General features: G+C 40.8%; 1 protein-coding gene across 2 annotated transcripts in view; it reads left to right on the plus strand.

The window, feature by feature from the left end:
- Positions 1 to 27671, plus strand: part of DGKH (diacylglycerol kinase eta) — a 363187-nt gene that overhangs the window by 67413 nt on the left and 268103 nt on the right. For both annotated transcript variants that reach the window (XM_077483186.1, XM_077483187.1), the window contains exon 2: positions 26200 to 26310. In XM_077483186.1, the coding sequence (XP_077339312.1) occupies positions 26200 to 26310 (111 nt within the window). The remainder of the gene's footprint in view (positions 1 to 26199; positions 26311 to 27671) is intronic.

Below are 27671 nucleotides of genomic sequence, written 5' to 3' on the forward strand. Positions count from 1 at the left end.
TTAGCTGTAGACCAGTTCTTTTATCATACATTTTTAAACATTCTTTTTTTTTATTTTTTTATCCCAGGATATCTCAAATAATGACCAATGCGTGGAATTTGGGATTGGTGGTTAATGTACTGCAAAATCTATGAAGTGTTACTTTAAACATTCCATTACAGTAATTGGACAGTTGTAGACTCATAGACTCTTAGAACTCTTTGCCAAAACACTTCTTTAACTGTTGACATCTTAAGCTAATATTATTTGAATTAAAATTAAACATTTATACGATGCGGGAGCATCCTCAGCAAACAGCCCTTTAATCTTAAAATGTTAACTGATTTAGCTTCCATTACTCCTGTTTATAGAGAAGACCGTCAGCACAAGTTCCAGCTCTAAAATATCCCATGACCTGCTCGAGACTTGTTTGGCCAGTCGCCTCTGCTTATCATGTGCTAAATATTGCTGTAAATAGGATGTACACTTAAAAGGGGTAAATATCCCTTCATTTTGTTTTCCCATACCGACAGAACATAGAACTCCGAAAATTGACAAATCTCTCTATAAACAGTTGTTTTCCCAGGTCTTCTACTAACAAATGTGCTTCAAAGCTGGTCATCTAGACTGTGCTTCTCTGGGATTTTCTTTGTTGATTCCAGTTCTTGTCTGTAGCTTCCACAAACACCTGCAACTCTCAATATAGGAAAGGAGCTGTTGTGCCTTTTATCATATCTTGTCTTGTTGTTGCTAAGGATACAGGGAATATTCTTCTTTTTCTGCCTGGTATTGCTTCTGCCTGGCAACAAAGATTATGTATAGCACTTCATTAGTGTCTAAAGTTTATTCAGTTCAAAATTTTATTAGCTGAATTAAAAATCTTGCAATTCTTATTAAATGTTACATGCTGGCTATAGCACCAGGGAAGAAAGAGTGTGGCAAAGATACATGGGTGACTTTAATCTCTTGCTACTAAGCTATTTAGTAACTTGCTGGAAATCCCTTCATTAGCCAGACATTGATTTCATTGCTCTACAAATGAGATGACTTCTACTAACAGATTAAATCTATCTGTGGTAAGATACTTTTCTTTTGTGGCCCAGCTGTGTACGTATAGATGGAAAAATCTATGAATGCATCTGATGAGGGTTTTTTTTTTTTTTGTATTAAAATATCAAACATATTCTACTTACCTGCTCTGTGCAGTGGTTTTTCACGTTGCCTCCCTGATCCTCCTCTTCTCAGGTCCCTAGACGGTGCTCCTCCCCTCCGCTGAGTGACACCACAGCAAGCAGCTTGCTATGGGGGGTGTTCCTGCGTGCTCGCTCCTGAGCCGCTACTCTGTGTCCATGAGACACAAACAGCACGGCTCGACCCTGCCTCCCACTCCCTCCTCACTGGTTGTAAATGTCAGCAGCATGAGCCAATGGCTCCCGCTGTTGTATTTGAGCTGATGAAGAGCAAGAGAGCCTCAGCTTTTGTGCACATTGCTGGATTGAGGGTGGGCCCGGGTATGCATTTAGGGGGGCTTTGGGTAGGATGAAGCTGCATGCAGAAGTTTGTGTGTTTTGTTTTATTGTTTATTTTTTTTTTGTTTTTTAATCTTGCTGTGTAGAATGTAGTAAAAAACCAAAAATTCACCATGCCGTGCAAAGTTTTTCAAGTTTTAACGATTGCAGTTTTTCACTGTATCCTGGTTTTACTGATCTTGGCTAAGCATTATCTGGCTTTTTCATCTGCTATTGTAGTTCACGTTGTACTTCTCATACATAAAAAAAATAGCAGCTTGACTAACGTTTTTTTCCAGCCAGCCAAGGGACATCAGAAATGATGGAAAGCGCTGTATGAATGGTGGATGGGCTGAGGCATAAAAGGTTAGTTTCCTCCATTCATACATGGAGTGCTTTTTATTGATTGAAGCTATAGTACAGCTACTGTGAATGGAGGAGGGGGCAGAAAGGACGGGCATAGTCTGCACTCTTTACAAGTACCCGTACGAAGTCCACCAGCTGTATTCACCCCTGCATCACTGGAAGATTACTGCAGCAGCAGAGATTTTAAAATAACTATGGAGGAATCATTATAAATGCTGAGGTGCACAAGTTACTGCAGTTAAAGTGGTTGTAAACCCTTACAACACACTTTGACCTACAGGTAAGCCTAGATTAAGGCTTACCTGTAGGTCCAAGAAATATCTCCTAAACCTACACGGTTTAGGAGATATTTACAGAAAGACAGGCACGGCTGTCTACGGCGCATGCGCCGCAGACAGCGGCGCGCAGGCACACTGAGCGCGGCATCGACAACAACGAAGATGCTGCGCATGTCGGCTCCCGAGCGCATGCGCGGGAGTGACGTCATCGCGACTTCGCCGAATGACAGCGGCGGAGCAGCAAGACCCCACCGAGAAGATGGATGCGCCGGACTACAGGGGACAGCGGTGACATCGCTGGCTCCTGTGTTAGGTAAGTGAAACATAATGGACTACTATGCAATGCATAGTAGTCCATTATGCTTTGCCTTTGCAGGAAATGAAAGAGGAAGTAAACTCATCAGGGTTTACTTCCTCTCTAACAAATGTATTACAATGGAGGCAAACATGTTGGGTACTGTATAGTTCTTTAACCTCTTGGCGTCCGCTATAGCCGAATGAAGGCCACAGCGCAGACCTGAATTTTCCTTTGGGCACGCGTGTGCTTTGATCACGAGTCACTGAGACTCGGTTGATAACGGATCCGAGTAAGGGGCCAATCCCCCCTACCAGCCAATGACAGCTGATCACATGATGTGAACAAAAGCTCGGTAATCGTTGTTGTTGTTTTTTTTTTTTTTCCTCCTCCTCATGCTGACAGCGTGAGAAGAAAAAAAAAAAGCGGATCACCGGCTTATGTGCAAGGGACACTGGTCCCGAAGAAGAAGAGGCAATTCTGCCTCATCTGTGCCACCAATACCCCCTGCCATTGCCCACAGTGCCACCTAGCAGTGCTGCCCATCAGTGTAACCAACCAGTGCTGATCAGTGCCCATCACTGCCACCTATTGGTGCCCATCAGTGCTGCCTCATCAACGTACATCAATGAAGGAGAAAAATGACATGTTTTCAGAATTGTATAAATATATATATATATTTTCGGTCTTTTTACATTTTTTTTTTAACCAAATATAAAAACCGCAGAGGTGATCAAATACCACCAAAAGAAAGCTCCTATTTGTGGGGAAATTTTTTTTAAAAAAAATGTATTTGGGTACAGTGTTGTATGACTGCGCAATTGTCCTTCAGAGTGAATCGGCGCTGAAAGCTGAAAATTGGTCTGGGCAGAAGGGGCCCAGTAAGCAAGGGGTTAAAGAGGAGTTCCCCTAAAAAAGAAAAAGAAAAAAGGCAGCAGCTACAAATGCTGCAGCTGCTGACTTTTAATAATCGGACACTTACCTGTCCTAGGGTCCAGCGATGCGGGGGAACGAAGCCCCGCTCATTCCCCCCTTCTCTTGGCAGTGCTGGCATTCTAACTGTGGGCACCCGACTGTCAAGCCACATAGGCGAGCGGTGCCGTGATTGGCCGTGCAGTCATCTGGGACCTGTCACGTGTCCCAGATGACTGACAGGAGGGAGGGGACAGAGCTGACCCCTTCCTGTGCCGAGGTGAAGTGACGTCAAGAGCCCAGGTACTGAAGGAGGCAGACTATGGGGGACCCCCTAGCAACAGGCATTTAGAGGCGTGTTACAAAAAAAATCCAAATTTGTCCCTATGTCAGGGGCCTCTGAAATGGTGATAGCACTTGACATTATATTGATAAAAGCATCAGTAGTGAATAAAAGCTTGTACATAAGCTTATGCTTATTGCTGTAGCTTAGATGTTTGTTCTTGTGTCTTTTTTTTTTTTTTTTTTATTTATTTATTTTTTCTTGCATAACACGCAAAATTCGAAGAAAATTGCGTTTTGGGCTTTCGTAGATTGTTTTGTTTGCTGTGTACATATACTAATAAATATGGTGTAAAGATGTGTTTGTGGTATTTTTTATTTTTATACTGCCAAGACTGTAAAATAACATCCTATCGTTTTTTTTTTTTTTTTTTTTTTCTGTTATAATCATGCTTGCAAGAGGTTTTGTTAAGCTGTTCCTTGTTTATACTCTTATGGAAAACGTGCACAAAACACATTTTTCCTGTTATGGTCTAGCCACTTCCTAATGCCGAAGCTAATTTGCAATGCCTGTTATAAAATGATATACTTGGTGAAGGGAGGATACATGCAAATGATTTTGGTAAAATGATAGGAGGATTAAGATGTATGCTACCAGTTAATAACAGAAGATGCTAATGAAAATTTATATAGGAGACAAGAATACACCAGAGGACTTTGCTTATTTCTATTTTTTCTTTTTTTTTGTCATTATTATGTAAATAATAATTTTGTATATGTAATTGAATACATAAAAATATGCAAGTGTAATCCCAATAACAAAATATAATATATTGCAGATTACCAGACTTTAGATGCACACGGGAGTAAAAAAAAGCTTCTTTTACAGGCATCCTGAAATTTCCTTTTTTTTTTCTCCTAGTTTCATGCCTTTAAACTCAATTTAGTGTCAGCCTGTGAGGCTATATACATTGGGCATTTAGATCTGTATTTTAAAGGAGAAGTTTACCTTTTTGTAAAAAAAATAAATACACATTTGTGTACCTGCAAAATAAAGTGTTTTTTATTTTTTTTTACCCTGCAGCCTATAAAGCTTTACATTCTGCAATGGATCCTGCATATTCTGTCAGCCGGTACTTCCTGTTGAGGCAGACAGTTGCTGAAGTCCAGTAAGAATCAATGTACTACAAGAGCCTTACCAGCGCCCTCGCAGTTCATTGAGAACTGCAAACCATCTGTCACTGTGGAAGACAGCACTTTATTTATGTATTTCATTCATTCACAGATCTCCATGAATAAATGATGTGGCTGTGGGCGGAGCCCTGCAGTCATGCTGTATTTTTAAATTGTAAAAACAGTGTTGGGAGAGGATCCCCCACCCGCTGTCAAAGATGTGTAATTTTCATGTGATCTCACATAAACATGTATAAATGCATGCTTATGCGCTTTCGTTTGTTCTAGTGGCTAGAACACATGAATTTTCTAGCCAATAAAATGAGTTTATGCACAAATGCCTCTAAATGCCATATGCCTATAAACAAAAGGGAAAATAACGTGAAATTAGAATCAACAGTTATTTCTTTTATAAAACTGACCAAAACCCTTTTAATGGTATTTTAACAGGGATTAAATGTAAGAAATTCATTGTTAGGATTTACATATGCTTTAACCATCAATTGTAAACAAACCTACTGTTAAAGTGCAATTCCAGGCAAGACTTTTTTTATTTTATTTTTTAAATTTAGAGTAGGGGAGGCGTGCAGCCTTTGTTGGATATTATTGCTATTAAAGTCTTTGTGGGGTAAATTGTCCTTCACTTCCCATCCTAGTGACCACAGCCACTATAAATAGTAGTGGCATATCCCCAGTGGGAATGCGGGTAGCAATAACAACCTGTGTTGTGATTAGTGAAAACTCCCTTCTCACTGACTGCCAGTGTTGTGAGCAGCGATGAGGGAAATCCATTTCATCTCAAAAATTTTAGACAGGGGAAATGTGAAAATTTTTCTTGTGCGATTCCAGATCATACAATTTTCATTTAATCAGTACCGTATTTGTCCAAAAAAAAAATCGGAAGGCCAAGACCATGCATGCGCAGAAATGAAAGAATACTGTAAATTGCAGCACTTCCTAAGTTGTATTCTGTTGTACAAGAATTTTCCTAACTTTAGAAACCTCAATTTTCAATAAAAGACTAGCATGCAAAAAAGACAATTATTTGATTGATATCCTCATCCTGTGCACAAAGCTCAAGGCCCCTTTCACACGAGGCGGACTCCGCTTCTGTCCCCCGGCTCAGCGGGGGATCTCTCCGTTGATCTCCGCTGAGCCGGTGGATGACAGGTCCCTCTGCTCACTGAGCGGGGAGGGGCTTTTCCAGCGCCGCTGGTTTCTATGGAGAGATCAGATGAAAACGGACAGCATGTCCGTTTTCATCAGATCTCACCCGATCCGATCCGTCAGCGACAGATCCAGACGTAGGGCCATCTGTCTGCTTTTGGCAGATCGGACCGGACATGTCTCCGCTGACATCCGTCGCTCCATAAACCAGCATGGAGAGCCCGTTCAGGTCCACTGTCAAAACTGACAAGCGGACCTGAACGGTCCATCAGTGTGAAATGGGCCTAAGACAGCGCAGTAAGAAACTGATGAAGGTTCGTTACCATCTCTACTTTATCCAGATTACTGTGCTACTTTAATAACATCCATTTATATTCCAGTTCTAAGTTGCAAAAAATATTAAAATTTGTCTTGACCTTTGACTTATTCTGATATCTTGTTTACCCAGAGTAATTGCATTTTGAAGCAATACCAATATGTTTAATGTAAAATCTAATTTAATAGGTTTTGCATCATTTAGTCCCAGTTTGTGACACATAATACTGTAACCTCTGAAGCCTCGTTCCGATCAGAAATTACATGCAATTTCCTCAGCACGGGCATTACAAATGTGAAATTACTTGTATATAGGCAAGTGTTAAAGTACACCTATTTCATACTTTAACCTCTTGCTGAACACATAAATGTGGGCATCAAAAGAGGTGGGCTTCATTTTCCACATGCCACACACATGTAGCCAAGGTTTCTGTGCGGAGAGCGATCACAGTGACAGAGCTGTCAGACAGGTCCTGGTCTCTGGGTATGATTGGGAGATGGCAGACAGGCTGCTGTTCATGTGGCTACTGTGACAGCCAATCACGGTAATTATGAGGTTTGGTGTCCTGCCCCTGGTTTAAAGACCCAGTTAAAGGTCCATGGGGAGGGGATTGGGAAGGGGTTAATGGGCCACTATTCACCACTTTACCTCCGGAAGATTTACCTCCCTTATGACCAGGCCATTTTTTACAATACGGCACTATATTTAACTGAGATGTGTGGTCATGCAATGCTGTACATAAATGAAATGTGTGTCCTTTTTTCCCACATTAAATGTTTTCTTTTGGTAGGATTTTATTACCACTGGCTTTTTTATTTTTTGCGCTGTAAACAAAAAAGACCATAAATGTTGGAAAAAAAAAGTCAATAAAAAAAGTAAAAGATCACAGTAAATGGGCTGACAAAAGCCCAGGCACCAGGACACAATTTCTAGTCGCCATGGCGTCCTGTCACCTGGGATTTGTCAAGCCCCGGTTGTGAACTGGCCATAAAAAATGTAATGAATTGGTTAAATAGGCTCTTGCTATGTTTTTACACTGCTAAAAATACAACAAAAATGCATTCCCTTTAAATCCTATGGGACTCATCAGACCACTACGCTGCAGGTGCAGTTCGTTTTGAAAAGACCTGCATGCTGCATCTTTGGTACAGTTTTTAAAACTGCACCAAACACACAGGTCCCCATCGTAATGAATACAGTACCAAAACTCGCGTGCTTTTGGTGCGTCTTTTTAGGTCACATATCCAAGTTTTACAGGCGCATGCTGGGTATAGGCACTCATATGCGTTTTTGCAACTGAACAGTGGGAAAGCAGCCTTATTAGGATGGAAGTTATCGTGTTTTCTGTTACTTTGTTGGCCAAAGAAAAGGGTTATTTTTTTTTTTTTCATAACAGATTTTCTGTAGGAGCCATTGGTTTAACTTTAGCTGCAAGTGTGGCTTACAGTATCCATTTTAGGACATCTTTCTACTTGACATTTAGTGAATAAATGAGCTGTTGTCAAACGGAGGACAAATAAAGATCCTTAAAAAGCAACCTAACCTTATTCAGAGTTGCTGGATGCTTAAGCACATCCAGTGCATGCATGTTTTCAAATGGTAGTTTGCCTGTCACCAATTGGAGGAAGCATTACAAATTTGTGGCCCTGCAGCAGACATCTAAAGTGGACCGCACACCACAACCTCCTATCAAAGTGAATATTTTGAAGACTGCAGAAGTGTCTGAGCTGTTTGATCCCATACATGTCAAGAATATGCCCTGCAACCCACACCCCTTCCTCCCCAAGGCTTTAAAGTGGAATTAAAGCCACAGGGTGCCGGGAGCTTGTAATAATGTTAAAGCATGACCAAGCATATAGAGTATCTGCACACACGTGGTTTCCTTGACCAGTGGCATTTAATCTAGGCTCTCGGTCACAGTTCTGTCCCCCACCGCAAGCTCCTCCCATGCTTCTTTTGGGTCCTCAAATCACGTTTAGCATGGTGGACTGGGACAAATGAGAATTTTTTTCTTTTTTTCACTTGTACGTTGTGATTGAGAGATATATAAAATTTATAATTTTTATGTTTTTTATTTTAACCCTTTTGCATTGGCGCCTCCCAGCTCTTTAAGGGATTTTAGATGCTGAGGGTGGGGTTGATGATCACATGACCGCTGTGATTGGCAGTCACGGTGGTCACTTGATAGCAAGCTCCTGATTGCTTCTTCCATTAGCCGCCAGTAATACCACATGTTTGCATGCTGTCGGCACCTAGGAGTTGAGCAATCTGTGTGTAAAAAAATAAATATATATATATATATATATAATTACACAGTGTCTCACAAAAGTGAGTACACCCCTCACATTTTTGTAAATATTTTATTATATCTTATTTGACAACACTTAAGAAATGACACTTTGCTATAATGTAAAGTAGTGAGTGTACAACTTGTATAAATAGTGAAATTTTGCTGTCCCCTCAAAATAACTCAACACATAGCCATTAATATCTAAACTGCTGGCAACATAAGTGAGCAAATTTACACTGTTAAGCTGCAAACTCACTACTTTTTTTTGTAGCAAAGTGTAATTTCTTCAGTGTTTGTCACATGAAAAGATATAATAAAATATTTACAAAAATGTGAGGTGTGTACTCACTTTTGTGAGGTAGTGTGTGTGTATGTATATCTTCGTCATAGATTCAACAAGGGGTTGCAAACATTCCTCAGATTTTGGTCCATATTGAAATGATGGCATCACGCAGTTGCTGCAGATTTGTCGGCTGCACAGCCATGATGCGAATCTCCCGTTCGGCCACATCCCGAAGGTGCTCTATTGGATTGAGATCTGGTGACTTTGGAGACCATTGGAGTACAGTGAAGCTTGTCATGTTCAAGAAACCAGTTTGAGATGATTTGAACTTTGTGACCTGGTGCGTTATCCTGCTGGAAGTAGCCATCAGAAGATGGGCACACTGTAGTCATAATGGGTCGTGACGTTTAACCACTTTCAGACCGGACCATTTTGCTGGTAAATGACCAGAGGTCTTTTTACACTTTGGCACTGCGCTGCTTTAACTGGTAATTGCGCGGTCATGCAATGTTGTACCCAAACAAAATTTGCGTCCTTTTCTTCCCACAAATAGAGCTTTCTTTTGATGGTATTTGATTGCCTCTGCGATTTTTATTTTTTGCGATATAAACGTAAAAAGACCGCAAATTTTGAAAAAAAATGATATTTTCTACTTTTTGTTATTAGAAAAATCCAATAAACTCAATTTTAGTCATACATTTAGGCCAAAATGTATTCAGCCACATGTCTTTGGTAAAAAAAAAGTCAATAATTGTATATTTATTGGTTTGCGCAAAAGTTGTCACATCTACAAACTAAGGTACGTTTTCTGGAATTTACGCAGCTTTTAGTTTACGACTGCCTATCTCATTTCTTGAGGTGCTAAAATGACAGGGCAGTACAAAACCCCCCCAAATGACCCCATTTTGGAAAGTAGACCCCCTAAGGAAATTGATAAGAGGCATGTTGAGCCCATTGAATATTTTATTTTTTTGCCTCAAGCGATTGAATAATGACAAAAAAAAAATTTTTTTTTTTTTTTTACACAAAGTTGTCACTAAATGATATATTGCTCACACATGCTATGGGCGTATGTGAAATGACACCCCAAAATAAATTCTGCTGCTTCTCCTGAGTACGGGGATACCACATATGTGGGACTTTTTGGGAGCCTAGCCGCGTACAGGGCCCCGAAAACCAAGCACCGCCTTCAGGCTTTCTAAGGGCGTAAATTTTTGATTTCACGCCTCACTACCTATTACAGTTTTGAAGGCCATAAAATGCCAAGATGGCACAAAACCCCCACAAATGACCCCATTTTAGAAAGTAGACACCCCAAGCTATTTGCTGAGAGGCATGTTGAGTCCATGGAATATTTTATATTTTGCCACAAGTTGCGGGAAAATTACAAACTTTTTTTTTTTTTTTTTTTTTTTCACAAAGTTGTCACTAAATGATATATTGCTCATGCATGCCATGGGCATATGTGAAATGACACCCCAAAATAAATTCTGCTGCTTCTCCTGAGTACGGGGATACCACATATGTGGGACTTTTTGGGAGCCTAGCCGCGTACGGGGCCCCGAAAACCAAGCACCGCCTTCAGGCTTTCTAAGGGCGTAATTTTTTGAGTTCACTTCTCACTACCTATTACAGTTTTGAAGGCCATAAAATGCCAAGATGGCACAAAACCCCCACAAATGACCCCATTTTAGAAAGTAGACACCCCAAGCTATTTGCTGAGAGGCATGTTGAGTCCATGGAATATTTTATATTTTGCCACAAGTTGCGGGAAAATTACAAACTTTTTTTTTTTTTCACAAAGTTGTCACTAAATGATATATTGCTCACGCATGCCATGGGCATATGTGAAATGACACCCCAAAATAAATTCTGCTGCTTCTCCTGAGTACGGGGATACCACATATGTGGGACTTTTTGGGAGCCTAGCCGCGTACGGGGCCCCAAAAACCAAGCACCGCCTTCAGGCTTTCTAAGGGCGTTACAGTTTTGAAGGCCATAAAATGCCAAGATGGCACAAACCCCCCCCCCCAAATGACCCCATTTTAGAAAGTAGACACCCCTAAATTTAGGGGTACACTAGTGAGACTAGGTAATAAATGGCGGGTGCCCTGAAACTATAAAAAAATAACTAACCAACCAGCGTCACCTGTAACAGTTATATGGTGATCACTGGTGAAAGGGTTAACTAGGGGGCAATCAGGGGGCTTTATGCGGTAGTATATGGGGGTCCCTGGCGCTATAAAAAGCTGCGGCGAACCTAAATACCTACCTGCCTAACTAGCGTCACCTGTGACACTAATACAGCGATCAGAAAAACGATCGCTTATTAGGCTGGGTTCACACTGGAGCGATGCGGGAACGCCACGAATGCGCGGCGGGTTCCCGCATCGCATGCCTCCCGGCGGCAGTTCACACTGCCCTATGCGAACTGCTGGGAGTGTCAGTGAAATGTTAATGACACCCCCAGATCAGTTCGCATATCGCAGTGCGATCTGCAAACTTGGATCGCATGGTGTGAACACCCATGCGATCCGATTCTGCTGCGGACCAAAAAAAGGGTCCCGTGCGAGTTTGCGGCGGGTGCGGCGGGTGCGACACGAATTCAGCCATACTATCTGTATAGCTGAACTCGAATCGCACAGAGATCGGATGTGATTTGCACTGCAGTGCGGTGCGAATCACATCCGTTCTCATAAACCGCTGCAATGTGAACCCAGCCTTAGTGACACTGGCGACGGGGGGTGATCACGGGGTTAAACCTTTATTGGGGGGGTTAGGGGGGTACCTTAGAACTAAAGGGGGCTAACCCTAACTGCCCTAACAGTTATTAGTCACAAATGACACCTGCCGGGTGATCAGGGGGTTAAACCTTTATTAGGTAATAAATGGCGGGTGCCCTGAAACTATAAAAAATAACTAACCAACCAGCGTCACCTGTAACAGTTATATGGTGATCACTGGTGAAAGGGTTAACTAGGGGGCAATCAGGGGGCTTTATGCGGTAGTATATGGGGGTCCCTAGCGCTATAAAAAGCTGCGGCGAACCTAAATACCTACCTGCCTAACTAGCGTCACCTGTGACACTAATACGGCGATCAGAAAAATGATCGCTTATTAGGCTGGGTTCACACTGGAGCGATGCGGAAACGCCGCGAATCCGCGGCGGGTTCCCGCATCGCATGCCTCCCGGCGGCAGTTCACACTGCCCTATGCGAACTGCTGGGAGTGTCAGTGAAATGTTACTGACACCCCCAGATCAGTTCGCATATCGCAGTGCGATCTGCAAACTCGGATCGCATGGTGTGAACACCCATGCGATCCGATTCTGCTGCGGGCCAAAAAAAGGGTCCCGTGCGAATTTGCGGCGGGTGCGGCGGGTGTGGCGGGTGCGGCGGGTGCGGCGAATGGCTGAACTCGAATCGCACAGAGATCGGATGTGATTTGCACTGCAGTGCGGTGCGAATCACATTCGTTCTCATAAACCGCTGCAATGTGAACCCAGCCTTAGTGACACTGGCGACGGGGGGTGATCACGGGGTTAAACCTTTATTGGGGGGGTTAGGGGGGTACATTAGAACTAAAGGGGGCTAACCCTAACTGCCCTAACAGTTATTACAGTCACAAATGACACCAATGCAAAAAAAAAAAAAAAAAAAAAAAAATGACATTGGTGTCACTGTGACTGGGGGGGCAGGGGTAATTGGGGGGGTGATCGGGGGGTAAAGGGGGGGTGTGAGTGTGCCTGGCATGTTCTACTGTGTGTGGGATGTGTTGGTGCAACTCACTGATCCGCTCTCCTCCGTGTCGGAACGAAAAATACCGACACGGAGGAGAGAATACATCACTTCCTCTCCTGTGTTTACATTACAGGAGAGGAAGTGATGTCACCGGGGATTTCCATTCGTCGGGAGCGATCGCGAGGGGGTGGCCATGAATGAATGGCCGTCCCCTCGTCCGGGATCGCTCCCGAACGAAAACCGACCGCCGCAGGCACCGGGCGGGGGCCCGATCGGGCCCCCGACCCGCGGGAGGCAAATCACGTACATGTACGTGCTTATGCCTGCCCGTGCCATTCTGCCGACGTACATCGGCGTGAGGCGGTCGGCAAGTGGTTAAAGTTCACATTTTTATATTTTATTCTAAAATCTAGCTCCTCCATGTACCAATGTACCATTTAAAGAGGAACTGCAGTCTGCTCATATCATTTTTAATAAAAACATCTCTGCCATTCTGAAGCTTCCCTCCAACCACTTTGCATATTATTTTGTATATAGTGCGATTCTGTGCTTTCCAAATATGCTGCAGAAATCTCCCGACACTGAGTCTGCCTGCAGACATTTTAATTGTGGGCAGCTAAAGCTACTGCCTGTTCACTTCCTGTATTTACACAGACACACAAAGGTATACCCCCAGCTTTGCAGCCCTGCAGCTCTCACTGGCCCGCTTATGACTCCTCCCTGTCTCTTCCTGGCAAACTCTCACAAGAATGAGCGAGAGAGCTGTGCATGATATCATAAGCCTAGGCTAATGATCAGACAAACAGGAAGTGGACTGTATAAGGTATTGGCAGAAAAAAAATGTTTTACTATCCAAAGTTAAAGCAACAAGGGCACAATTTTAAGTAGATGAAAAGTTGAAAAAATGACTGAATCTTCGCTTTAATGTACTACCACTGTTGCACAAAAATACAAGCTTTCTTTGATTTTGAAAACAAGGCCTTACCTTATTCATGGCTATATTTTGTCGATCACTTCAGAAACATCCTGGTATACAGACAGGACAGAGGTGGAAGTTTACCAGCCGACCTCATTAGCACACCTTCACCCATCAACTAAGTTTTCACAGCATCCCCTGGCATTTTTCCATGTGTACATTTGCCTGGCTTCCCCAGCATCCTCTTAGGCTCATGCTAAGCTCCCCGGGACAACGTGTGGCCCACAGGACACCCCTGATGTATTGCTAGAGCCTGCCTGATTGGATACAGAGTGACTGGATAGATGTCCTCCTATTATTATATAGTTTTAGTAAATCTAAAGGAGATTGTACAATCTCTGTATAATCAAATTGTATAGTGTATGGCCGCATTTATGCACCTAAAATTACCTAGTTGCGCTTTCAGTGTCCTTAATTAACACATACCAAACACAGAAGCAAACGCACATTTTACCACATGAAAAAACAGGTGACAAATGCAGTAAAAAGCTACCAAAAATGTCCCACAAGCTACTTTGCCAGGTGTAGCGCAGCCTATTGAAATTAACTGGCTGCCTTATGTGTCTCAATGTTAAAGGCACCCCATGTGCGACAAACACAGCAAAGACTGCGCTAACGCTCCACTCCAAAGAAAATTCTTGAGCTTCTCTGGGGCTGTTGCTGTGCGTAGGGAAGCCCCTTCAAGGGAATGGCTGCCCTATGTGTGACGGGTGACAATGCCTCAAAACACCCAAAATATAGACATGCGGTAATGTGAGTTTTCATTATGTGGAGATGAGAATGGGGCCTGACAGCTGAGTTTTTCCATCCACTCCCTACTATGTACTTGTGTAAAGATGGCCATACACTATGTAATCTGGTTGTACAATTACCTTTAGATTTAGCAGAACTATGGCATAGAAAGACACACCTGAAAAATCCATTCCATTTGTATCAAATCAGACAGGCCCTTGTACACTACATAGCTGATGTGAGATCTAAAGGAAATTTTACAATCATATTGTGTAGGAAGTAGGTGTAAGGTGGTATTATAATGAGGGTGGTGTGGTCCAGAGTAGTGAACACACCCTATCACACCCTCTTCTGTGATGCAACAAGGAAGTGAAGGTTTCTGGGAGATGACCTAACAGGAAGTGAATGCTTATACAAGCTACAGAAAGTGATGGGATCTAAAAATCCATTTAAAGATTTAAAAAGACTGTCAAGATACTAAACCTCCTGTGGATGATGTGAGAGAAAAGCACATTGGGATGACTACTTCTATTTATTATGAAAAGTGAAATTCGACCCGAATTAAGGTAATTTTATCCTTTTAAACAATGCTCAATGCTAAGGGGCCCAAAGTGTGCCAAGAAAATATCACCCACACAGGGCAGGATGGATCCATGCTTATGCCAAATTCTGACCCTACCATCTGGCTGTTGCACCTGAAATCCAGACTTATAAGACCAGGCAACGTTTTTCCAATCCTCTATTGCCAATGTTGGTGAGCCTGTGCGAATTGTAGCCTCAGTTTATTGTTTTAGCTGACAGGAGTGGCACCCACTGTGGTCTTCTGCTGTAGCCCATCTGCTTCAAGGTTCGATGTGTTGTACATTCAGGGATGGTATTCTGCATACCTTGGTTATAACGAGTGGTTATTTTAGTTACTGTTGCCTTTCTATTATCACAAAAAACAGTCTGCCCATTCGCAATTATCCTGATCTCTAACATCAACAAGGCCTTTTCCTCCACACAACTTCCGCTCACTATGGATATTTTCTCTTTTTTGGACCATTCTCTGTAAACCCTAGAGATGGTTGTGTGTGAAAATCCCAGTAAATTTGCAGTTTTTGAAATATGCAGAACAACCTGTCTGGCACCAACAACCATGCCACGTTCAAAGTCAATGAACTCCCCTTTCTTCCACATTCTGGTGTTCAGTTTGAACTTCAGCAAGTCATCTACACAATGTCTAGATGCTTAAATGCACTGAGTTGCTGCCATGTAATTGGCTGATTAGCAATTTGTTACCAAGCAATTGAACAGGTGTACCAAGTAAAGTAGCCAGTGAGTGTATATTATACCGTATGCTGCAACTTGCAGATTGTGGGGTAAAAATTTGGCACATGGAAAGCAAATCCTTTGGGATGAGGTAGAATCAGAAGTTTGTGAATGAGTGGCCATACCCTATAACTTACCTGAAATGCATTGTGCCATCAAGTTGGTATAAACCAGTGTTTCTCAACCAGGGTTCCTCCAATGGTTGCTAGGGGTTCCTTGAGCAATTACCAATTTTTCCCAGTTCCCAGTAACACCAATGATTTTTATCTATCTGTAGGGGGAAATTCTTCCCCAAAACTATAGATGTAAGGAGCACTCTTCCACTGACCCACCAATGTATCACGAGTTGTAAATATAGCCATTTTTAACAGGAGTTCCCTGAGACTGAAAGGTTTTTCTACTACATTCTAACTGTAGTTGGGTTTGTAACCATTTGTTCAGAGTATGTGTAATATTCACTTGGGGACTGCCCTCAGGCCGAAAAAGTCCAAAAAAAGGCCATATAAAACTGAAAACAAAATTGTTATATATTGCATACTGTATTTTCTGGTGTATAAGATGACCTTTTATACTCAAAAATTGGGGGTCGTCTTATACGCTGGTATTAAATGCCGCCCGCTGGATATCAGCCTGCTAGATGCACGGTTGTACTGTATGTAGCTTCGGCTACATAAAGTATACCATGCTGAGCCAATCACGGCAATCAATGTTATTCTATTAACGAATACAAAGCCCACTCGGATTGGCAGAGGCTGTAACAACATCAGCTCATGCCTCTCTGACTCTCCAAGCCAATCCGAGCAGGCTTTGTATTCATTAATAGAATGCATCCCTTTCCATGATTGGCTCAGCGCTGTATACTGTATGTTGCTGATTGTTACCATCTTGTTTGTACAAAATCAAGCTTGTTCCTGTCAGCAGCTACCCCTCGCCTCCTCTTCCTTCCACGGCCATCTCGCCATCCACCACCAGAGCTTTTGTTTGAAGCACCTGACCCTCTGTCTGGCTCTGCACATATTTGTCCTCCCCCCTACAGTGGATTTTGCAGGGCACATGAAGTATTTACCACCGCAGCATTGCTTCACAAAGCTGGTGATCAAGTTGCAGAAATGTATTATTGCTGTTTCAGTATCTTACTGAAGCTACTAGATAGACTAATCAGAAGGGGGTTGTCTTATATGGCCAGTATATCCCAAAACCAACCTTTTACCTTGATTAGGGGGTCATCTTATACGCCCAGTTGCCTTATATTCCTGCAAATATGGTATTCGTTAATAAGTACCTTAAATGTTAAAGCTTCATTGAGGTGTTTTTTATTTATTTTTTTAAACCTGGTCATCCTTGCAAGTAAGACACTCTCTGTAATAGGATGATGTCCCAGGTATTGGTTTAAAGAATACCTTCCCCTCTGCTCTTGCCCATAATATAGGGGTGTTCTATAGTCCACAGAAGAGACCTGTGCAGGGTGGATAATGCTGTCTAGGATTTTTGTGCAGCAGATACAAAATTTTCCAACATGTACTGAGTGCTTTCGTTAAATTTTGTTCCCATGCCCCTTAATCCTTGAGATTTTAAATTAAGCATTCCTCAGCAGGCACCCGTGCCAACAAGTATCCTCCCTTGTGAAATGACAGGAAGGTATGAAGCTTTGACCAGTTGTGCTCATCCTCTGGTTTACTACAGGTGCATAGAAAGGTTGTAGCCAGGCTTCCTGGACATTCACCAGGCTCTGGACTTCTTCTTAGTTTGTACTGATCACCCTGGCGGTTTGATTATGTCAAATTTTTGCGTCTCAAAGCGGTACATTGTTTTGCATAGAAATTTGGTGTTTTACATTGTAGGTCTGTAATTCTTAGTAATAACACGCTTAAATCTGTCCGAACAAGAGTCCAGTAGACATCCCAGTTATGATAAAGTTTGAAACACAAAATCACAAATTGTAATAACTCAAAATTATTATAATTTTTTTTTACACTAATCGCCATCACTCAATTCTGCAAGTGTTCTAATTTATTTATCAATTGAAATTTTGTTTGTGTTTAAACATGAGACGTGTCGTGGCGCTGCACAAGTTAATGCATGGCCTTTTGGCTGTAGTCTGAAAACTGATATTTCTGAGAAGAAACTACATATCCCACAATCTCTGGTACTGAGTCTGGTGCAGGTTAGAGCTAATTAGATCTGACAGCCACAAACGGGCAGAGCATTCACAGACATAAAGAGAGAGACTTTACCAGCAGATTTATTTTTATTTTTTTACATTAGCGCTCCCACATTTGTAATGCAACACAGTGGATGGCAATGCATGCATTTAGTGCCTGGGCACAGGCTAGCTGTAACAAACCATGGACATAGGGAATTGATCAGCCATGACTCTACAAAAAACAGACACAACATGTGAGCTTATGACAAGGTAAGGCAAACGGCACAGAGAATAGAACTACACTAAAACCTAGTTAAAGCAATGAAAACAATTGAATGTTTGCGATATGTTAAATTTTTTTCCATTACTAGCAATAATTGAATTTAAAGGATAAGTACATTTTCAGAAATAGAAGTTTATATGAGCTTTTGAATCCTCTTCTGCAATTTAGTGATTAAATGTCAGGCTGCAGATCAGACTGCTTGAATGCTAGTGCTTGCCTCCTGGCAGGCAATTAAACAGTATGGCTGGGAGTCATTACATACACAAAAACAAAGATGGCAAACCATTCTCTCCATAAAGCAGTAACCTATACATATGTTTCTTACAGTGAGTTATATACAGTATTCCATAAAAGCTCTGTGAATAGTCCAAATTATTTCCAGGAAAATGAAGGTCTTGTACTATTGTGCTTTCTGTATCTAAGTGGTGCGTTTTATGTTTGAGATTTACTGCATTACGTATAAGCAGACTTAAGCATTTTAGCATTGTAAAATTAGGCCAGCATACCTTGGGTCATGTAGTTGGCAATGTGGATTCGTTGAAATACTCTTAAATAAGTGTTGCAGTTATTGTATTGTAGGTCTGCATAAAGTAACTTATTGATCTCCATCCTGTTGATGACCTCTTATTCTAGTATTGTTGAACATGATACATGGGGCTTGTTCTGGCCTAAATAGAAAATAGAAATTAAAAGCACAAGAACTTTTTTTCTGTTTATTCAGCTGTTTTATCACGGGACAGCAATGATGATTTTCAAAGTATTTTCGCTTCAGAATTAGGAATACTCTATAACAGCCATTCTCAACCAGGGTTCCTTGAGCTGCGGCTGAGGAACCACCTATTTGATGATGTCTACAGCGTTCAAGGTTCAGCGCCACTTAGCAAAGCCAGCAGCATGACACAAGATATATTTTTAACTGTTTTTAACCAGTTCCCGACCAGTGCACGACAATGTACGTTGGCAGAATGGCACGGGCAAGCAAACTGGCGTACAGGTACATCCAGTTGAAATTGCCGCCCTATAGAAAAATGAACACTGCGCTATCCAAATATAAAAAAGCTGCTAACACACCCAAATGGATATTTCAAGGTAAAAATGTACAATCTATAAAAAAGTGTAGCGCTAAACAAAAAAACAAGAAAATGTGCAAAAATTACATAAACTTATATAATATGTGCCACCACCCAGGGCTACAAGAATGTTCCTTATGATGAGAACTGGATAAACACTAAGATTATGTTAAATGAAACAATCTATCACTTAGAATTGAGTATATAAAAACAGTTCACACATAAAATTGTATTGCTTTGTGCTCCTAATACAAAATGTTCAATAGCCCAAAAAAAAGGAAAAGAACCGTAAAGTCTCTTTAATTGATAAGAATAATCAAATCCCACGTGTGTAGTCAGATTCACATTCCACCTTCATTTATATAAGAATGACATGTGAACACCACGTGACAATCCCACCACCACTGTGGATGCGGGCTTACCGGGCGTTTCTGACCCAAACTAATATATATTCGAAGGGTCACACAAGCTTATGTAGTATCAATAGGAATTCACATTCGCGAGGTTTGAATCGCCAGGAAAACATCAAAACAATCACTTCACCCATATAATGGATAATAGGTTTTCTCCAACTGTATGGCCATACAGTTACCTGGTCATCTGTCCATACATTTACCATGTTCTACAAGGTAGATTTCAGTGCATCGGCTGATACTGGTTTTGGCCGCAAAGTTTTGCAGGCGGCCGTGTAGTTGCTATTGAGTTTTTTTCCGGGTTTTTCGATAAAAAGTACTGTTTTGTTAATGCAGTGTTGCATTACTTGCGCTATGTTGTGGTCTTGGGGATCACTCCTGTTGAGGATACCCGGTTTTATGGTGGAGTTTTTCCACGCACTGCTGTTTTTGTTTGGGTTTCACTAGTTCTGACTTGCCATGGTGGATGAAGTTTTTATGTTGTTTTTCCCACCCCTCGTTTGGCACTGCTTGGGGACGTCCCATTTAGTTACAGAGAGGAGCTGTGTCGGGATTTTTTTCTACTCCCCATAAAATCCTTTTCTCTGTAATTCACCGACCAACAGAGCACCCACTTCAAAGGACGGCCAGGCAGGATGTTTTTGTACTCGCCGTAAAATCCTTTTCTCTGTAATTCACCGACAGACACAGCACCCACCCCTCCTTTTTTCTACGTTATACTGCTTGTTGACGTACTGAAGCTGCTGGGAGCAAGAGGAGGGTTGATAGCACAGGGTCCACCCCCGGAACAGGATTAAAGTTCTGTATATTGTGTAACAATTTTTTCTAGTTTCTCCTAATGGCAGGCTATAGAACCCATTTAGTTATAGAGAGGAGCTGTGTCGGTCGGTGAATTGCAGAGAGAAGGATTTCACGGTGATTAAAAAAATCCTATTTTTTTTTTGTGCTATAAATAAAGAAAACATTGCTTTTTTCTTTGTTTGTCATAAAATTTAGCACAGTTTAGTAATTTTTCTTCATAATTTTTGTCCAAAATTTATACTGCTACATATCTTTGGTAAAAATAACCCAAATTAGTGTATATTATTTGGTCTTTGTGAAAGTTAGAGTCTACAAACTATGGTGCCAATCACTGAAAATTGATCATATCTGATCAGGCCTTCAGTACATCAGGTTAATAATTTCTTGAGGTACTAGCAAGTTGGAAAAGCACAAATACCCCCCAAATGTCCCATTTTTACAAAGTAGACATTCCAAGGTATTGAGTAGCATGGTGAGTTTTTTAAGTTGTAATTTTTTTCCCCCACAATTCTTAGCAAAATTAAAAAAATTTTTTTTTCTTTATAAAATTGTCATATTAACTGGTTATTTCTCACAGAGCATATGCATACAACAAATTACACCCCAAAATACATTCTGCTACTCCTGAGTATGGGAATACCACGTGTGTGAGACTTATACACAGCCTGGCCACATACAAAGGCCCAACATTGAAGTAGCACCATCAAGTGATCTACGAGCATAAATTGCACATCTCATTTCTCAACCACCTATTACATTTTTGAAGGCCCTGGAGCAGGAGGACAATGGAATTGCCACAAAATGACCCCATTTTAGAAAGCAAACACCCCAACGTATAATCTATGAGGCATAATGAGTCTTTTGAACAATTATATTTTTTTTCAGAAGTTTTTGGAAAATGTGGAATGTGGAAAAAAAATAAACACTTCTTTTTTATTTTTTTTTATTTTTTTTTTCAAAGTTGTCCATTTATAAGATATTTCCAACACATTGCAAATACATAGCAAAAATGACACCCCGAAATACATTCTACTACTCCTGAGTATGGGGATACCACATATGTGAGACTTTTACACAGCTTGGCCACACACATGGGCCAACATCCGTTCTAGGAGCATACATTACATAGATAATTTCCTGGCAACCTATCATTTTTTAAGTCCCTTCATATTTCTAACACATAGCATGTAAATACCAAGAATTACAATCCAAAATAAATTCTATTGCAGGGTAAAAAAAAAGTATTACCTGTGCTTTTAGTAGTGTCCACAGAAGAGAGCACTGGTCCAGGCAGCAGTCAGGGATGTGCTTAGTGACAGAAATAGTAATTCTCTAGGCAGCAGGCAGGGATATTGTCTATAGTCAGCACAAGTATATTGTCAGCACATCCAAAGCATTTGTCCATAGAAATTGTCCAAGCAGAGACAGCCAGCACAGCCATAATATTGGTCTTGGTACACGGTTACCTGCAGACACTCATTATTGTACCTCTCTCCAGCCCTTCATAAACATACTGTGTTTTTCTTGTGGATTGCTGTGCATTTGGAAATATGCAGATGTGAACAAATGGTAACATGCAATGTCCTTCTTCTTTTTTTTTTTTTTTACACATGACAAAGCACATATTTTCTTTGCTGGTTACCTGTATCTTGGGAAACGTGTAAATTAGAACATTTCCCATGATACTCATTCACTTTGCAGTGTAGTTGAGCATCATGAGAAATGCAGTTCCAAAACTTCTGGGGTGCCAAGGTTCGCCATCACTGGCCTAAATGGTAACACTGAAAAATATGCAGCAAGGTGCGTCACATCCAGACTCATTGCAAAGGGTGTGTTTTTCTTTATTGTAGGTTTCCATGCACTCAGAAACACGCAGATGCAAACAAATGGTAATGCAGGTGATCTGCACGTTGTCGCATATATTTTAAATGCTTACCAATGCGTGCGTTTTTCTTGTGAGTTGCTGTGCATTCAGAAACTCGCAGATGCAAACGAATGGTAACAAGTGTGATGTATATTGCCATGCATTTTCAAAATGCGCCGCAAAATGTGCATTTTTGTTGCCACACGTGTTGCAACTCGTGGTTGCAGTAAAGAAATTTGTTCTGAATATGGAGTCGTGGATAATGGAATCTGATACCACTCTTGTAGCATTATCCTTTTGATAAATGGTGCGCGAAACAATGTCTACACCATGGGGTGCACATGGTCTTCCAAAATTTGTACATAGTTGCTGGCAGTAACTCTAGCTTTCAAGGTGATGATGGGGTCTGCAGAATACCAAGATTGGGCTGCTCAAACTATAATTGCGCTGCCACCATGATTTATGACCAGGACTGTCTTTTGCCAACGGTAAGCTTGGGACTGTGTTCACCACATGTAAACGTGGTCGGTGGTTGTGAGCAATGTGAAGCTTGGTTCATCGAACAATTTTCCAGTCATCCTTTGATCAATAGTCCATGATTTATGGGTGTTGCACCACCCTCTTATCAACATTAATATCATTTACTAGTGGTTTGGCAATTGCAGCTCGCCCGTAAACTTCCTCGTGGCGTCAGAGGGTGGAGGGGTCACCCGTTAACATCACCGGGTGGCCCTGCCCTCCGCTATATAAGAACTGTCACACAGAAGAAGCATCAGTTGGGAGCCTCCCATGGAGGCAGAGCGCTTGCGGGGGTTTTTTTTTTTTGGTTCGTCGCACGGTGTGAATTTACATTATGAGACATTTTTATTTTTTTTAAAAGGACTTGACCCAAGCTGTCTCTTGTCTTTTTTTTTTTTTTTTTTTTTTTACCATTTTTGACACTTTTTCTGTCAAATTCCGATAAGCCCCCCACCTGTAAACCCCCACAACCATCGGGCAGGGGTTGTGGGGAGGAGACCTTTCTCCCCATCAACATGGGGACAAGGTGCTTTGGAGGGCTACCCCAAAACACTCTCCCCATGTTGAGGGCATGTGACCTGGCATAGTTCAGGAGGGGGGGAGGCACTCTCTCATCCCCCCTCTTTTCTGGCTATGCTTTAACAGGTTGGTTTATTTATTTTTGTGAGTTTATAGCAGTTTGTATTTTGTTGTTGCTGTTGGGTCTCCTTTTGTAGCTCTGGTGTTCATGGGGAACTGGGAAAGGTAAACTACAACAAGGTATCATATTCTGTGCCTTTGTTTAAAAGACCAGCTCAGTCTCTCTTTTTCTATTTTGCCTACATGGCCTAATCTGTGAGTCTAGATTTGTAGCTTTTGCAGGGTCATGTGACCACTGTTAACAGGCGGGAAGCGGGTTCATACAGAGCATTAAAACTAGCCATTTGATCTTTACAAAGCTGCAGCCCAGTTCTGACACTTGAAATTGGACAAGTAGAAAGGGCTGCTTATGAAGCTGCCTTGGTTTGCAAGGTTTTTCTTTTTTCAGATTCAGTGATGCTGTTCAGTTTCTGGTTTATGTATTTTTTTGAGTTACTGACCTAACATTGGCATTCAGCCAGCGAAGTGTACAAAGTATACTTTTTGTCTTGCATGCATTTTGCAAATTAATGTCAGAATCCTAATGGCTGTCTAAGTATCTGATGTAAATACAGGGCAAAGCAACATGGTCCTTTGCCTAGATGTGCTGAAGGTGACAGCTCTATGCAATCAAGTGCTCGTGCTGTTTCATGCCCCTTCCTACTCAAAAGCAGTGATCTCCAAACTCAAAGGATGGGGGCCCTATGCTTCGCACTGGCCCCAATATTCTCCCTAATACCAAAGATGGGACATTGCTCGAAGCCACTCTGTGCAAAACGAGCTGCACAGTGGAGGGTAAGTATGATATGTTTATTATTTCAAAAAAAGAAAACAAAAAAAAAACAATCACTTCAACAAATCTGTTACCTTCCTGAATGGGCAAAGCACAGTTAAATACACACAGTGCCAAGTTTTGGGTGTCTATTATAGAACTTTACATTGATTGACTTGTTGAAATTAAACAGATGAGCATCACATTTTACTGTGAATTATCTGTAACTGTCTACCCCATAGCCAAGCGTGGTCTGTTGTAGCTGTCTCAAGAACCATGTTTGTTGTTAATGAGCCAAATTACATGAAGGGCAATTTAAGAACACAGCTCAGCTCATGTCTTTGTTTGGGTAAAAGTATGTCTGGGAGTTTTCCATTATGTTCCATGGTTGTACTATGCAAGTGGTGTGAACCCAGCTTTTCACTATTCCATCAATTATGTGCACACAGTAAATATTATGACACATTTCTATTTAGGCTAATTACGAACACTGCTGTCAGTTCTGTTTTTAATCACAATGAGTAATAAAATTGTTCTATTTGTGATGGAATCTATGCTTACATACATGCTGTGTGTGCTGCTTAACGATCTGTAGAAGTTACTGAAATATTACAGTCAGACATTACCTATCTGAAAAAGAGATTTTGTTAAAAAAAAAAAAAAAAAAAAAGTATAATAGTTACATTGAATGCTTATTGATTAATTTTGGCAATTATGTGTGTTTCTTTGTAGGTGTATGTGTAGCTACATTATGCAATACTTGATGTGTCTGTATAATGTAGATAACTGTTGCAATAAGTTCTCCGGCAAAATTTAATTGTACTTCTTGTTAGCTTTACAAGCCTGCATGAATAAATTCCTGTCCTTTCTCATTATAGAGCCACAATCTAATGCATTTCCCTGTAATGTGTAGGAAAGACAGCTCCATTGACCCCGGAGATGGGCAAAGATAATCTTTTCTGCTTTAAGGTCATCTAGCAAGAGGTCAGAGCAGTGACTTGCATGTAGAGATTCAGGTCACCTAAAGCAGAATTAAACCCTCCTATACTTTTCAGCCAAGGGAGCTGCCATCTTAGCCAATGTTTCATCTGCAACTGCCATGGTCTGAAAAACACAGTTTAAAACAATTAAAAAAAACAAAAAAAAAAGTGGTGGAGTTGTATGAATTATTTTTGGAGACTCAGGATATGCTTGCCTACAATGACATTCTAGCTATTTACTGTACCGCTAGCTTGCAGCAGCAGCATCATTTTCCTACCTTAACCTCTGAAGTCTCCAATTCTGTTTCTAACTGTCCTGTTTTACATTCTCTGCAATTTCAATTTGGCAACAATATTGGGATCTAACCAGAGAAATGCATTTATGTTTTGAGCTTTGGGGTGCACACCCTAATGCAGTAGGCTGCGCATACCTATGCATCCACGATTGCGGGCACAATGTCAGTCATGCAGACTCGGTGCAGCTGTGTTCCCTTACCTCCCATTCAGGCGGAAGGTTACTGAAGCCTGGAAAGAGTCCATAAACTAGGAGTGCGCTCACAAGCACCCTTCATTGAGAACCAATACCCATCTGCTGCAGTGGCCTATGAGACTTTTAGTTCATTCGTTCACAGAACTCTGTGCAGAGCAGCCACGCTGTTTTTAAATTGTGACAGTGCGTGCGAGGAGAAGGTCCCCTGTCTACTGTCATGAGTTGGGGAGGATGCTTAACATGTTACATGTTACAACCCAAATGCGGGTCTGACTTGTTCAGAGAGGTGAACCTATCCTTTAAAGCCATGTTTATTTTATTTTTTTTGGTAAAATGACAGAAAATATGTGCTTCTGTGACTTTTTAATTAGTAGTATGTATTTCTGCTATTTCTGTCCAGTAGATTGCCCTAAAAGATCTCTATCGAAAACGCATATATACTGTCCTATGATATGTGTTACCTGGTAAAATTAGTAATAAATTATCAAATGAAAAATAATGCTTAAAATATGATTTTTTTTTTCTTTTTTTTCGCATTATTTTTTCTGTAATTAGCTTATGTTCACCCATGCACTGGAAGAATGTATTCGTTCCATTTTGACAATCATGGTTTTTTTTCCCCCCTGTTTACTTTCCAGACAAGTATCAAAGAAGGATTATTACTGAAGCAAACCAGTTCATTTCAAAGATGGAAAAAACGCTATTTTAAGCTTCGGGGCAGAACCCTGTACTATGCCAAGGATTCAAAGGTAAGACACCCTTTCATTCCATTTATTATAATAAGCAGCACATAAATACCCATGAACTCTTCTGCATATTACTTTTTTAATCATATGTAGTTTTAAATAGTTTTTAATTTTTTTTTTATAAGCATTAATGCTACAGAGCCCACTTTCCCAGGTGCTTTTGTTTTTATCCAGGGCGTTTTCATGTGTTTTTTTTTTTTGCATGTTTTCATGCAAAGTGCAAACCAATTCGCGTTTTTTGTGCGTTCCAGAAATGGAAAGTGCAGCCTTAATGAATTTCATACCATGGTATCACCACAAGATATTTTGCGTCAGTATAAACATAGCATTCTTAACACTTTAAAAAGAACTGCCATCACACTTTTCATATTTACGGTTAACTAGTTTTTTTTTTTAGTTTTTTTATTTATAATTAACTTTTCCTATACAGTATACGTTTAGGCTTCATGCACACTGGACATTTGAAAACCTCTTCTGAACGTGTAACATGACAACTACTAACCGACATTAAAAAGAAAAAACAAAAACACATTTTGCCTCATTTACATGCCACGTTTAGGGAGCATTGATGAACGTTTTTGTTTACAAGCGTTTTCATTGGGCGAACTTTTGTGGCCAGTTGCAATGGGAAAATGTAGCCCCCCTCGTTCTCTCGCAATGTAAATGCTCTTAAATGTGGGTCACCACGTTTACACTCTGTTACAGGCATTTGACGTTTCAAATGCCTCTCAACATTCCTTCTGAACACATTTTTTTTTCTTTAAAAAATGCTTTTAAGCTCAACTGCCTAGGAGCGACTTTAGAATTTGCTTTTAATGGCTTTGTGGATTTTTAGAGTTAAGAAACGCAGTGCACACAGAATGGGAGGGAGGGATGTAGAAGAAATTGTAAAATTAGTCCAAAACAAAAAAGGCCCCAGAGCAGTGTAAATTTTGTAGACAAAAATATCTTCATTGACAAAATTAACACTTTTTTTAGTTGACTAAAATAAGACATTGTGGCAATTTAGTCAAGACTATCACTAAAACTAAATTGAAATTTGACGTCAAAATTAACACTGGTTATATATCACAACAGCTAAATTTGTGTCTGTAGTGCATGTTCAAAACTTAATACCATAAATAATATGAGATTTTTACTCCAGCAGTGTATAATGAGTTTGAAAATGCTAGAGAAATGCTTAAATAATGCACAATTACAAATACAATTTAACTAAACCCATTAGATTTTAGTTGACTAAAATGCAGTTAAAACTAAAACAATTCAGATGGCTAAATTACAACTAAAACTAAAAAGTTATTTTAGTCAAAAGCCTGAATAAAACCAAATTGAAATTTAACAGAAAAATTAACACTGCCCTGGAT

The sequence above is a fragment of the Lithobates pipiens genome, unplaced genomic scaffold (assembly GCF_037356315.1).
Source record: "Lithobates pipiens isolate NorthernLeopardFrog02 unplaced genomic scaffold, aLitPip1_a1.2 Scaffold_16, whole genome shotgun sequence".
NCBI classification, from domain to species: domain Eukaryota; kingdom Metazoa; phylum Chordata; class Amphibia; order Anura; family Ranidae; genus Lithobates; species Lithobates pipiens.